Source organism: Peromyscus californicus, unplaced genomic scaffold (assembly GCF_007827085.1).
Source record: "Peromyscus californicus insignis strain IS unplaced genomic scaffold, ASM782708v3 Scaffold_12__1_contigs__length_115047231, whole genome shotgun sequence".
Lineage (NCBI taxonomy): Eukaryota > Metazoa > Chordata > Mammalia > Rodentia > Cricetidae > Peromyscus > Peromyscus californicus.
This window is the reverse complement of record NW_026294413.1, coordinates 21670337-21685128: the sequence shown is the minus strand read 5'-3', so window position 1 is coordinate 21685128 and position 14792 is coordinate 21670337. Positions and strand designations below refer to the sequence as shown.

The window sequence follows — 14792 nt, the reverse complement described above, 5'->3', positions numbered from 1 at the left end:
ACACTTGCCAGGAACTACAACAAAAGGTTTTATTGTGCTTTTACTTGCTTATTTGTATACTGATGAAAAAGAACACTTGAATCATAGGTAGCTACACATTTATAATATATACGACTATCATACTACTTTTGAGACTGCCAAGACTAGGCAATCCAACAATATGGATCATCCCACCCAGTGTGTGTGTGAGTGTGTGTGTGTGTGTATGTGTGTGTGTGTGTGTGTTGGGGGGGATAAGTTTCCTCCAATTCCATTTCTCAGGTGTCAGCCAATGCAGGGGGGTGGGGTTGGTTAAACAGGGAGTGGGTACTTCTCAACATCCTGGAACTCCTCGAGTATACCAGGCTGGCTGGCCGGTGAGGCACAAGTATACACGTATAAGTATATTTGTAATCAAATGTCTTAAAATTTGAAAGCATGTGGTGGTATATTGTGTACCCTAAAAATTTGCCTGAAGATCAAAGAACAGAACAAGCTACTAGATTAAACATAGAGGCCAGACAGTGGTGACACACACCTTTAATCCTAGCATTTGGGAGACAGAGATCTGTCTGGATCTCTGTGAGTTCAAAGCCACCCTGGACTACATGAGATTGACTCAGTCTAGGAGAGAAACAGAGCCAGGTAATGGTGGCACACTCCTGTAATCCCGGCACTTGGGAGTCACACGCCTTTATTCCCAGCACTAGGAAAGTGAGGAGACAGGAACTAAAGTCTTGCCGCTGAGGAAAGCTTTTCAGGCCGAGGAGTTCTAGAGGTAATAAATAGGTGGCTTGTTCCTTTGTCTCTCTGATCTTTCAGCATTCACCCCGATATCAGGCTCCCAGTTGTTTATAAAGAGACCATTTAGCAATTCATGGTACAAAAGCATTTGCTTTTTTGTTATACTTCGAACTCTAAATAGTGATAAGTTGCAAATGTTTTGTCTCAAACAACAAAGATGAGACAATGCATAGGATATCATGGTGAGTGTGCATGTGTGTTACCTACAACACTGTAGCTACTCCAGAGTATATACGATTCCATCTTTCTGCATCCATGTTTGGGATACAACACAGATTGTTACTGTGAGTTGGGATTAGAGTGTTTAAAGGTACTGTTAAATGTTGACTTCTGCTTAGTATTAGAGTCAGGTCCTTTTATATAAGCTTAGTTGTTTTGGTCTTCACAGGTATGGACAATGAGTCTTAATTATTTTTTACTGACACAGATAAAAGATTACACTGGTATTGTGTTTTGCTCATGCTACATATCAAAGATGGTATAAAGCAGCTGAAATAGTTTTATTTGTGATATAGAAAAATTAGTGCTCTATGAACAAAAGAAGATTATGTATCTTAATCTACTCTGATTAAGTAGTAATTCTAAAATTCAAATTACCCCATAATTCAGCTACAGAAGGGAAAAGGACTAGAGACCATCTACACAAATTTACATTTGTTTTAAATTATTTAGAAACACATAAAAAGTTTAAATGAGATATCTGTATCACTGATTTCATTCAATGTAATATAAATATCCTTATCAACTACTGTCTTGTATAAGAAGTATATGTTATACTCATACATATATATATTTGTATTAGTCATTATTTTATAACCAAAATTTATATATTTTAACTTGTCTATCAATATTAAGTTTACATTATCAATATTATCTTTAAAGTGGGAATTCAGTTAAGTGCAGAATATATGAGTCTTTTAACAAATAGATATAACTAAAAATGTAGTATTCATTCATTTACTCAATCCCTCTTTACTAGAGACCTTCCTTCTATACAACTCTTCCAATAGACAACTTAAACTATCATCTTTGTAGTCATTGCAGCACATAACTAGGAACTAACTAATGTAAAGGCAATCACCTAAGCAACTCTTCAGTATCCTCCATTACACAAAGACAGAGAAGAGCAAGCGAACCCTGTAGACTTGTCATTCTCCAACCCTTAGCAGTTACAGCAGTCAATGTGTAGACTTTTTCTAATTCACACGGAATTACCTTCATGTTGGGAACATGAACCACATCTCCATACTGGTCTTTTGTTTGAACAGTTATGGTGGTGGGCCAGCCACAACGAATATCATCCTTATTCAGGATCAATGATGTTTTCTGAGGATCAGCATAGGAATCTGGCTGAAGCCATCTAAAAGAGTTAAAAACAAGAGAACATGAAATTAAGCCAAATAAACTAAACCTGTATTGAACAAAATGCTAAACCAGTGTCTTCATTTCTGATTCAGTATTAGTTACAAGTGTTTTCCTGGGAAGCAATTAATAAAAATCCATTAGATACACACACAAAAATGCATGAAGTTTCTGATGTTTACATAGACTATGAAATAATTTAAAGTTAGAAAGTACTGAAATTTTTATTATAGAATTATCAAAAAATGACTAATTTACAGCTAATCTGAAGTAGTGAAGATCAGCTTTCTAATATCAACTGGAAAAGAACAGTTTCCTTATGAAAGCAAGGACAGAAATATTATTCACTTGCTTGGAAGCAGCCGGGTACATTGGCATTCCGTTTTTATATAACTTCTCACTAGCTTCTTTACTATCCTCCCTTACTTATAAAACTTGTTCATTTCTGAGTGTTGGAGCTACCCATTCCTGAATCCATTTCACAATTTACATTCAATTTGACTTGTGAGGTGAGTAACAAGTAATTCTACTATGCATTATATAGAAGTGCCTACAAGATAAAAGTGAGAAGGACTTTAAAAATTTGCTGTTCCTTCCTAGTCTTTCACTTTAAACACTAAGGTGTAATCTCTAAAATGTAAAAATTAAAACCAGAAAGAGGTTTTATTCTATTTTTTTTATTAGTAAGTTAATACAAGCTAGTATATCTTTCTTTTTATCCAAAAACAGCAAATGGCAAAAAACAAATTATTAACTGTCATATATTTTAAAATATTATCACCTTTTACTTCTTCAAGTTCAAAACACATAATCTGGGTTATTGAAGGGATTATTTCAAGATCAAAATGGCCATTTCCTCCTTTAATTCTCCTCAGAGATGAATACTTAAACGAACTTAATTGAAATATTAAAAGTACCTTGCAAGCCTTCCACCACTTGATCCTGGGACACAAGCAATGAAATCATCCAGAAAGGACTGCTCATTGCTTTGGATTTGAAGTGGTAAGTTTCCTTCAAGGGCCTCTAAGATAGTTGGTGAATGAGAAAGAGCCAAACCCTTTCCAAGAATACCAGAGTGAGTTTTGCACACCTATTAGGAAAAAAAGAATATCTTTGTATCTTACTTATTTATTATTTATTTCTAAAAAGGCTTCACTATATAGTCCAGGCTGGCCTTCAATGTGGGATTCTCTTGTCTCAGCCTCCTGAGTGCAGGGTTTACAGATGTGTGACATTATACATGGCAAATATATTAAAATATAAACCTTTTCATGAAATTTTCAACATGCACACACTTCTAGTATGCCTTATTGGAGAAAATCATTTCCTGCTATGCCCAGTCTTACTGTCTTTAGTCTATAAAGTATAAATTATAGGAGGGAAATATTGTTCTCAGGAACAGTACCAGTTACCTATCTTCCTCAAAAATCCATAACAGCAAAACCTCCATGCTAGATGACATGGTACATCTCCTCCTATGCTGTGTTACATGCACATTTGGCAGGGCCAGAGCTCCTGAAGGCACTGGTGGGAATCTCTCTCATTTTCAGTTCCCATTATTGACAATCAGAGGTAAGCTGTGTTTACTGTCTTAGGGAAGTGACCTTAGTACCAAAGGTCTTTACTGATTGGGCTGCACATATATCTCACGAATCTAAGTCTTAAGACAGTTAAGGAAAACAGGAAGAAAAAAGTAAAATTTCAGTTTTCACCCATTTGATAACTAAAATCCTTTTTTTAAAGGTCTGCTAGAAATGGTGAGACTCCAGAAATATTTTAATAAATTAAAAAAAATTAATAGAAAAATGTTACACTTTCCAGGAATATTTATTTATTTAAAAGTAACTTTTACATTCCACCAACTATGCAACCTCAAAACTGTTTACTTTTTTGTTTTGTTTTGAGTCAAACAGACTTTGTGAAAAACCTGGTTCTAAATAAGTTCTATACTCTTGAGTTAACAAGTTACCATATCAGCTGGTGTTCAAAACAGACATCTCTTAAATGGTAATTATTAAATTTAAGTTAAATGATATGTATAAAACACCCATTACAGTGTTTGAGGAACAGGACATTATTTATACATATTATATCATACCAACTATAAACCAAGTCTATTTTTTTTCTTTAAATGATATCGAGTCTAAGTATTTATATAGCACCATATTCTATGAAATCATAATGTATGAGCTTCTTGAAAGCCATTTTAAATATGAATGAGTCATGACATACACCATTTATTAAGTGCTTGTTAAATTATTATTTTTGTTCCCTAAAGTACAAAGACTTAATATTAAATACACATCTATATACCTATACATACGCAAACCTGGTAGCTTTTTAAAATCTAAGAGTTTTAAATTACACAAAAAACCATGACTCCCTAAAACTATAGCAAAGTGGTCAAAGCAATGGATTTGTCAACATGCTATCAAAGGAAAAATTCCATCCCAGTTGTGTGGTTCTAGGCAAGTTACCTAAGTGCTTCAGTTTTCTGTAATGGAGACAAGAATCTCGGATTTATAGGATTGTGTGATGACTAAATGAACTAAAAATACATGAAAAGTTTATAAATAATGCTTGATAAATTAACACAAATTAGTGTTTTATTCCCTTTAATCAATTAATCTCAGTAAATACATGTCAAATACTAACTCTCAGCATCAGTGGAATTAGACACCCGCATTTATTTCTCAACTAACCAGACTCTTAGATCATGTAAATTCTGTGAACTTCAGATTCCGTAAGATGAATAAAAAAACAATACTAAGTTCAAGGTGTAATTGTAAAAACAGAGAAATAATATTAATGAGACTAAAAACAATGAAGTATATAGATAATTATGTAAATAAGTACACTGCTAACTACATACATATACCTAGCATAGGATACAGGCTCAATCTCAATCAGTGCTACCCTAATGTGGACTTAATAATCTCTGGTACATGGTAAAAGTATAAAAAAAGTAGGCACAGTAAAATGAATCTTCTATTTTAAAAATATAACCTTTCATGCTTGGCAGAGGTGGTACTTGCCTTTAATCCCAGCACTTAGGAGGCAGAGGCAGGAAGATCTCAGTGAGGTTGAGGTTAGCCTGGTCTACCAAGCAAGGTTCTGGACCAAAAAAAAAATAAAACAAAAAAACCCTTTTCTATTTTGGGCTATTAAGTGATCATTATGAGTTACTGCTGATAAAATAGTATTTTTCCTTAATAAAAATAATATGTGTGGGAAAAAAGTATTTGGACAATCTTACAAATTCATGGAATTTTATGGTCTGGAAACTATGGAATCAGTCTATGCTTTATCTTCATGCTGTTTCACTACACAGCATTAACCCATCACTGATGGCCTCAGTGTACAGTCTACATGGATACTCAATTACTACATGAAATCTCTAGCCTAGGATAAGCAGGCATTATAATTTCAAAACACTGCTTACTAGGCTCCTCCCATCCTATCAGTGACTGCTAGCTATATAAATTTAGAGGACTTAAGCTAAGAGAATCTAATAGTCTGAGTAATATAAAGTAACAAACTAATACAGATTGAAATGAGAGGTCCAAAACCAGTACTTCAACTGAAATACAGATTTATTTTCATTATATTGTCAAATGTTCTACTTAATTAATGTTTACACAAATAAAAATATTAGCAAATAATAAGAGCAACAAACTGATGGCTCCCAACTGCGAGAGCCAAATGGTTCTGTGATGTTATGAAATTAAAGTTTCATATAACGAACCATATCCTTTGCCAAATGCCTTTGTTTGTTCGCTGGTCAAGACTGTCCAGATATAAAGGAAATCTGCACAGCTCTGAAGAGCATCTCTATACCCTAGCCCTTCTTTCTCCCAAGCACATGGCAGTCAGTGTTCCCACAGGCCTTTGCATCAAGAGGAGACTTACAAGTTATGCGTCTCTAGAATGCCAATAAACAGAATGAAGTACTTATCCACTGAGTCTTATGTTGAAGACAGTAATCATCTTGTGGAAATATTATTTTTAAACTAATGGACAAAAATTAAAATGTTTAGGACAATACCTGCAATGCAGCCTCTTCAAGAATTTCAAGGTCTTCCTCCAGCTCGTTACCTGTCATGCAAATTAAAAAAGTTTTACTAAATTGTACTAATAACCTTTCCAATCCCTTATATTCACTATCATTTTTGTAATCCTGTTATTATAGGTTGAAAAGATCTACAGTTTTAGATAAATCTAGTAGTTCAGACTTTAAAACATACAGTAATTTTTGGTGTGAATGAAAGCTGTAACTGTTAAGTTAGTAATCAAGTATCATTCACCAAACAATGTAAAGAATTAGGCATGTTCAACCCGAGGTCCAGATGCTGCAAGTGGCCTAGTACAACTATGAATGAAGCCCAACACAAAATCATAGATACTTAGAACACTATGAAATTATTTTTGTATGTGATTTTTTTTTTGCGTGTGTATAAGTCAATGACATGGTTCCTGAGTATGACTCTGTAGATGACAATTTCATGTTTCAATGTGAAAAGGTTGTTTAATCTGAGAAATTGACTACATGAATGTATGTGTGAAGGTTTTATATTTAATGTTTTCTTTTTTGCAAAAACTTAAACTGATTTTTTTGATTAATAAGATAGCTATATTTCAGGTAACAATGATGACTCATGAAATCCTAAGATATTACTTAAGGATAACAGAATTTTCCCAAGTTCCTGTCCTTAGAAAATTCCTTGCAGAGTCCTGAAAAAGATGCTACGTATGGCATGGGGTATCTGAGGGAAAGGGATCTACGTATATCATGCTCTTTTGTCTGTTTACTTTATTCCTCTATGTCAAAAATTGTATCTATACAGCTTCAGCTCCGTCCTCACATTCAGCTCCTCTCTGTGCCTACTTTTCCTGTCCTCATAGTTTTAGTAAGCTCCTGTGCTTTTGACCTCATCTTTGTCCTCTGTTCCTTCGTCCTCCATCTATCCTTCCTGGCTCCTTACCCCTGACCCTGATAAACTCTACAAGAGATCTGTTTCACCCTCTACTGAACTCCGTCTTCTTTCCTTCTCTCTGGCCACAGGGTTCTATGTCTTCTGTTCCTGCCTCACTCTTCACTCTTCCTCTCCTCTCTCTGGTCTTGCGGTTCTGTGTCTGCCTCTGGAATTCCGCTCTAGTCCTTATTGCACCTAGTTATGTAGAAAGCCCTAATGTCTTCAGTCAGTCTCTCTGCCAAGCTCCTAGGCCTGAAGGAAGGAGATGGTCTGAACTTCATATGCACAAGAAACAAAGCTATGTGTCTAGGAGCCTACTTGTCTTCTAGGCTCAGCGGGGTAGTTAGTACCTAGTGAAATAGTGTCTGAGAAGCTTAGCTGTTTGCCAAAGGGTTTGGAGGTATTTGGGCACACAAGAAATTCATAGCAGAAGACAGCTGAAATATTAAAAAATGGATAACACCAAATATTTCATAATAAATGGCTTGCCTCTAGAAAAATACCTTGAAATTTCTAGGTATAGCTTTAATATCCAGCTGAATCTCTATAATATATTCTTGCAGCCTGAAAGAACTACTTACCTGTGTTCTTTAGCCATTTTCTCTTTTATTGTGTAATACAGAATGTTTTATTTTTCTTTGACAGTTATGAAACAGTAACATGGCTCAGGGGAAACAGTCTAACTGACTAGAAGAAGAAAGCGTGGAATAAATATATTCCAATCATCATAGTTCCCCTACAGAAATCCATTGTCAACAGTTTCTCATGTATTATTCTTCTAGAAATTTTACACGCAAGACTTAACTGTGTATGTGTATGTCAATGTACATAAAGGTGAGCATGCATGAACTCATACATAGATATGATGCTGCCACCAAGAATGTGACCTTTTTCTATTACTTTTTGTTTTATTTACTATGATATGGAGAACTTTCTTTCCCAGGCCATATAGCTATGATTTTTCTTTCAGCTGCACAGACTCCATCAGCTCTCTAACTGGGTTCCAAACGACAGATATGGTTGCAGCTGGGTTTGCCAATCAAAGGCACTGCTATCTTCATCCTTCAGTCAATATGTATTTTTTGATTGTTTCTGTAAGTATTCAATATAAACAGACACATCACAAGTAAAATTGTTAACAACTATTGATAAAGTTCTTCCAATGATAGTGCTAATAATTCTCTTCATATAAAAAAGTTAGCATATTAGGAGAACAGCACAAAGGGACTAATATGAAGCAAGCCTGAGGAAACCGAGAAGATTAAAAAGGAGCAAGACTGGGACATAACAAGGAATGACAAGGGTAAAGAAAAAGAAGAGAGGTAAATAAAAGATAAAATGAGAAGGTCTACATGAATTCTCCAAGTGAAAAATAAGTATGTGCATATATATGTGTGTATTTATATATATGGAGGGTATACACATATGTATATATATGTACAGACATATATATGGAGATATAATATACGGAGGATATACATAGATGTGAATTTGAGCAAATTAAAAAGATTTTGGGATACCCTTAAGTTTCCATCGAAACAACATCAGTGTATCAAATAGCTGTTACTCATATGTACATGTAGTCACAGAATTTTTGTTGAAAGTTTATCTTTGAATGCTCTGTAATAAATATGTCTTGCTTTTAAATTCTTTTATGAATCTTTAACAACACCTGTTACTTAACTAGACTCACCAATAGGAAGTGCTAGATCCTTCTTCATCAAAGCTGCTGCACAGACCCCACCGAGATTAGCTAATTCTTTTTCCAGCTGAATAACTCCCTGTAGAATTGCATAAAATTCACTACTTAAAAAATGTTTGAACGTGGGTTATGAAAACATTGTAATTCAAAGTCAAGTTCTGCCAATGAAACTAGAAAGCTCTGTTTAGCTGGCAGCTGAGGGAGAAAGAGATTTAATATTATACCCCATGTTGTTTGGGTCTACACCTTCACTGTCCAAATCATTTGCCATTCACATTTAGGAAGATTATGACCTTGGCTTTATTTTAGTGTTTGATTTAAAACATTTAAGAAAATCTAGAATAACTTAAGTCACTTTGTGAAGCTAGGTTCTGTTATTTATTAAAGGTAAAACTTTAGTATGGGGCATACAGTTATGCTTAAAAGTATGCTTTACTTACATGGGGCCACGTTCCATTAACTCAATTATCCCCATGTATGAAGAGTAGCAAAATGTTAACAGATAATTAAACTGCACAACATTTTAAACATAAACCTCAAGCTTGCAAGGCACTTTACATTCAAGGAACTTTTAAAAGAGCCAATTGTTCTTAACAGACTGGGAAGATACCTTGTTCTTACCTCATCTGGTCCAGGGCTAAATTCATATCCAATGGCAAAACACTTGAAACCATAGAAGGAGGCTTTATCATCTTTCACATAATCTGAAGCAGTTTCCAGTGAAAAAAGGGCTTCGTTTCCTTAAAAAACAAAAAGTGTGTGTGTGTGTGTGAGCAAGCACCAATCTCTGTTAGTATGGTTAAAATCTGAAAGAACTTGATAACATTTCATTATTTTATCATATAAATATAAATAACTATTGAAATCAGTTATTAAAATGGAAAGAAGACTTTTTGATTGAGAGTCCTTTATTTTTTTGTACAAACCATGTTAAAAGCAACACTATCAAAAATAGAACCAGCCCTAAAGAATGGTTGCTAATTTCCATTATAATCAAATCCATTTCCTTAAGCCTATCCTTAAGTTATATAAGCATTCTTTTTCCAATTATCTATCAATTACTCAGTACCTAGGCTAGTATTCTCTGTTTTGAATTAAGCGATCTTCTACCCTGGGAACTGGCATTTTCTGATCTCTTAACAAATCAACCAATCAAAAAAAAAAGTGTTTTAGAATCAAAGAAAAAAACTCTAAATTCATCAAGGCTGGATTACATGAAAGATGACAAAATTTCTCTGTATAATTTTAAGTGTTTGAAAGACTAGTTAGACTGGTTGAAAGACTGGTTGAAATTAGAATACTACAGAGACTAAAGAGTTTTAAAACTTAACTTTCTTTTAAAGGAAGACATAAATATCAGAAATAAGTGCAAGCACACGCATACAGACAGACACACACACAGACAAACACACACACCTGTTGTAGAATATTATTTCAAGTTGTGTTATTTTATTTACGCTCTGGGATGTTTAATGATGCAAAGATGTGTTTGATTAAATAAAATTCACCTGCAGTCAGAAGGCTGAGTCAGCAACTAGCTGACAGGAAGTGGTAGGGAGGAGCCAGGTGAGAAAGGTTTATAAAGAGGGGAAGGAGCAGCACAAGGGCTTTTTGGAGGATGCAAGCGAGGAGAGGAGCTGAGCAACTAGCTATTCAGCCTGAAGAGCAGAATTCCACCTTAACCTTTGAATCTTGGGTTCTTTAGAGGGAGAGAAGTTTAGTTAAGTTCCTTTGTAGGTTTTCGAGAGTTGGAGCTGGAGGGAACAGATTTCCATCTGGCTACAGCACTTGTGGCCTAACCGCTGCTGGTAGTGGCGGAGTTACAGTTGCTGTTTCAGACAGCTATTATGGCTTAAAAAGCAGCCACCATTTAAAAAAAAAGACAACAATTGGTGCCCAATGTGGGGCATCAAAATGTCAATGTTTGTTTTTACTCTTTTCTTGGGGGGCCTGCCACCCAGCTATCAAACAAATCACATATGGAGGCTTATTTTTACTTATGAATGTCCGGCCTCAGCTTGGCTTAGTTTCTAGCCAGCTTTCCTTATCTTAAATTATCCTGTCTACCTTTTGCCTCTGGGCTTTTCCTGTTTTCTTACTTCCATAAATCTTATTCTTACTCCATGGCTTGCTGTGTAGCTGGGTGGTTAGCCCCTGGAGTTGTCCTTCTCCTCTGGCTGCTAGATCTCAGATCCCTCTTCCTAGATTTCTCCTTTATTTAAACTCTCTGCTTGCCAGCCCCACCTGTCCTTTCTCCTGCCTTGCTATTGGCCAGTTCTTTATTAAACCATCAGGTGTTTTACATAGGCACAGTAACACAGCTTCACGAAGTTAAACAAATGCAATATAAACAAAAGTAGCACGCCATAAAATATTCTACTACATACACCTCCAAAGGAAGGGCCTGAATCCTACTTCTGAAAGATAGTATTTACTGGGAAAATAGAAAATCAATTCCATTTTTACACTTTTTTTGTAATTTGGTCCCAACTATACAGATGACTCAGTATTAACTCCTCTCACCTCAAAAATCTTCAAATAATCACTCTTCTTAAATTTAGAGTACACTATGCCTTTTGCCCAGCACATCTTATTTTTCTCACTTGAAACCAAGACCCATAAGTCTTTAATAATTTTCTCTGAAGTTAAACATTTTCAATAATGCATCTTTAATATACATACATGTATCCATTTTAACCCATAAAACAGAGAAGAGAAAATTCACCTGGCAACACTAAAACCATAGTAGGCCATCCAGAGGATCCTGAATATTTCTTTAATTCTATCCATGAGTTAAGGTTTTCATGAACAGTTGTCAATTTTGGTCCATATCCTGAATTCTGAATAGTTCTGACAGGAATAAGCAAACGGAGGACGTCTTCTGACTGTGCGGTACCACACTGAGGGTCAAATTCTATTGTCATCCACCTAACACATTCCGGGAATGTCACCTGGCAGGAGACAAGAAGATATGAGCATACATGCACATACCTACATTTGTGAGATGATGAGAGAATGATACACTACAAAAAAAAGGAGAAATGAAGGAGAAACCAATGAAGGAAACAAAACAGACTGTCTTATAATTTAGTTTTGGAGTATGCAATTATTTAAATATTAGAAAACAAAATCCAATTAAAAACCAATTCACAAAACAAATTATATATATATATATATATATATATATATATATATATATATACACACACACACACACATACATACATACATACATACATATGTAGTATAACAAGAACCAGAGCTTTTTTTTTAAAGTGGCTGATTCAGAGCTGAAGCAGGAAAGGTAAGTCTAAATATTTGCTCATTCCAGGGAACAAAGATGCAAGGAAAATTAGAAGGGAGAACCTAAAGTCTCAGTAGGGTAAAGTGAAGAGACTCACATTCAGCTGAGATATGGGGCCAGTTTCTTCAACAATCAAAAGTTGAGGAAAACCAAAGACAGAGATGGAAGGGTATGAATATATTTACAGGGCTTTAACATGTCTTGAAAAACCAAAAAGGGGGAGGTACTGAAGAAACAAACAATCCCAAATATATTCATCTTATGTGAATTCAAATTCAAACAAACACATAAAATATTAATATTTTATAATATTAATGAATCGCTCATTTTAAGTGTTATAATATTATAGTTATTTTAGAGGGTTCGTACATTAGAGAAATACAAAAGAAAATAACATTAATTGTTTTACAATAATATAAAAGAGAAGGAAGCAGCAGAAAATAAATGAAATGGTTTAATTAAGACCTTAAGACTTGAACCAGGAGATGAGTAAGGCTACAGCATTATCTAGTCTACTACTATATAGCTCCTATTTCTAAAACAAATTTAATGTTTTATAAGCACGAAAACATAATTGAAAAAGCACATGATTCATTCTCATTTATTTACTAAAAGGATTTGAATATAATAAATTTTATATTTTAAATTTTAAAATAATTCACTTTTAATTTTTTTTATATAATATTCTAAGTAGACTACTTTCGATTTTCAGAGTTCAGATAGTGGTACAAATAATGCCAGTTTAAAAAGTATGATTTACAGGCTAGGGAGATAGCTCTGTCTGTAAAGAGTTTGAGGACTAGAGTGTAGTCTCCAGGACTGTGTCAAAGAAAATAAAGTCTGGGCATGGTGGTACAAGCTTTAATTCCAGGGCTGGGAGGTAAAGACAAGAAGACCACTGGGGCTGCTGTCCAGCCAGACTAGTGTACTTAGCCAGTTCTAGTTCAGTGAGAGACCTTGTTTCAAAAAACGATGTGGATAGTGCTTAAGGAATAACATGCAGTTGTCTTCTTGACTCTTTATCCATGAACGAACATGCCCACAGGAACACATATAAAAATACTATTTACAAATTTTAAGATTTATATTCACTATAATTATAATATATACCACAGAGTTTAGCATTATATACTTCAATACTGTTAGAAAAATATTTGTAAATAACTTTCAAACACCTACCAAAGGCTGAGTGGTGGTGGCACACACATTTAATCCCAGACTCGGAAGGCAAAGGCAGGTGGATGTCTGTGAGTTCAAGGCCAGTCTGGTCTACAGAGCAAGTTCGAGGACAGGCTCCAAAGCTACACAGAGAAACCCTGTCCCCAAAAAACCAAACAGAAAACAAACAAACAAACAACAAAAACCTACTAAAGTATAAAATCTGTAAGGTAAAAGTTCTGTTTTCCTAGATAGCCCACAGACCTAAGGTAAAGCCTTAGGTTAAAACAAATAAACAAACAAACAATAAAATGACTCCCAATGGCATTCTGCTATACTTATAGATATGTACTATGTTCAGCCATCATCAGAGAAGCTTCCTCCTACAACTGATGGGAACAAATACAGAGACCCACAGCCAGACATCACGGAGAAGGTGGGGGGGAGAGAAAGAGAGAGAGGGACAGACACAGACGACCTTGGAACACACAGCTCTAAATGGGATGTCTCCATCAAATCTCTCCCATCAGAGCTAAGGAAACTCTGTGGAAGAGAAGGTGGAAATAGTGTAAATAGTGTAAGAGCCAGCAGAGATGGAGGACACCAGGAGAACAAGGCCCTCTAAATAAACTGAGCAAAGAGCATATGAACCCACAGAGACTGAAACAGTAACAGAGTCAACATGTCTACATCAGGCCCTCGGCATACATACTTCCAGTTTAGTATTTTTATAAAATGTATATAAATGAGCGGGTCTCTGATTCTTGTGCCTTCTTTGGGGCTCTTTTTCTTCTGTTGAGTTGCCTGGTTCAACTTTTGATGTTCTACTTTTTGCTTCATCTTATATTTTATTTTGTCATGTTTAGTTGTTATCTGCTAGAAGCTTGTTCTTTACTAATGAGAAACAGAAAGTGAAGGGATCCAGAGGGGAGGGGAGATGGGGAAGGACTGGGTGAGTAGAGAGAGGGGAAACTGTAATCAGGAGATACTGGATGAGAAAAGAATCTATCTTTAATAAAAGGGAAAAAGTTATATCTTCAGGTCTTCCTTAGCCCAACAGTTTATCTGTGGATTATTTATATTTAAGTACTACAGAAGAAGTGACATTTCTGAACATATGCAAAATACTCTTTCAGATACCATTAGAAAATCTCAGCTCAAGGTTGGGATTTGCATCTTGCTAAGAATGGTGCCCACCTTGTAGTGCATCACACAGGCAGGCTTGTATGGGTGCTCACTCTCAATGACAGCATAGTGATTAGAAGTGGTACAAGCCGAGAGACCTTGCTCAGGCTGGTTTCCTGTTGTGCTATCAGTTGACTGATTGGGATTGAACGCAGGGGGTGCATACTTCTGATTCAAAATGGCAACTGAGGGAAGCAATTGTTGGACAAGGCCAAAAACTTCTACAGCAACCTAGTAGATATAAAAAATATACATGATTAAATAAATGTGAAATTAATTTTACTAAGGAACTATCCTAATTGTTGGTAATGCTGATCAGTAACAA

General features: G+C 35.2%; 1 protein-coding gene across 13 annotated transcripts in view; it reads right to left on the bottom strand.

The window, feature by feature from the left end:
* Mycbp2 (MYC binding protein 2) overlaps nt 1-14792 on the bottom strand; it is a 252489-nt gene that overhangs the window by 90864 nt on the left and 146833 nt on the right. For all 13 annotated transcript variants that reach the window (XM_052732538.1, XM_052732541.1, XM_052732539.1 and 10 more), the window contains 7 exons: nt 14480-14698; nt 11546-11771; nt 9442-9560; nt 8812-8899; nt 6191-6240; nt 3063-3235; nt 1999-2143 (listed from right to left, as the gene is read on the bottom strand). In XM_052732538.1, the coding sequence (XP_052588498.1) occupies nt 1999-2143; nt 3063-3235; nt 6191-6240; nt 8812-8899; nt 9442-9560; nt 11546-11771; nt 14480-14698 (1020 nt within the window). The remainder of the gene's footprint in view (nt 1-1998; nt 2144-3062; nt 3236-6190; nt 6241-8811; nt 8900-9441; nt 9561-11545; nt 11772-14479; nt 14699-14792) is intronic.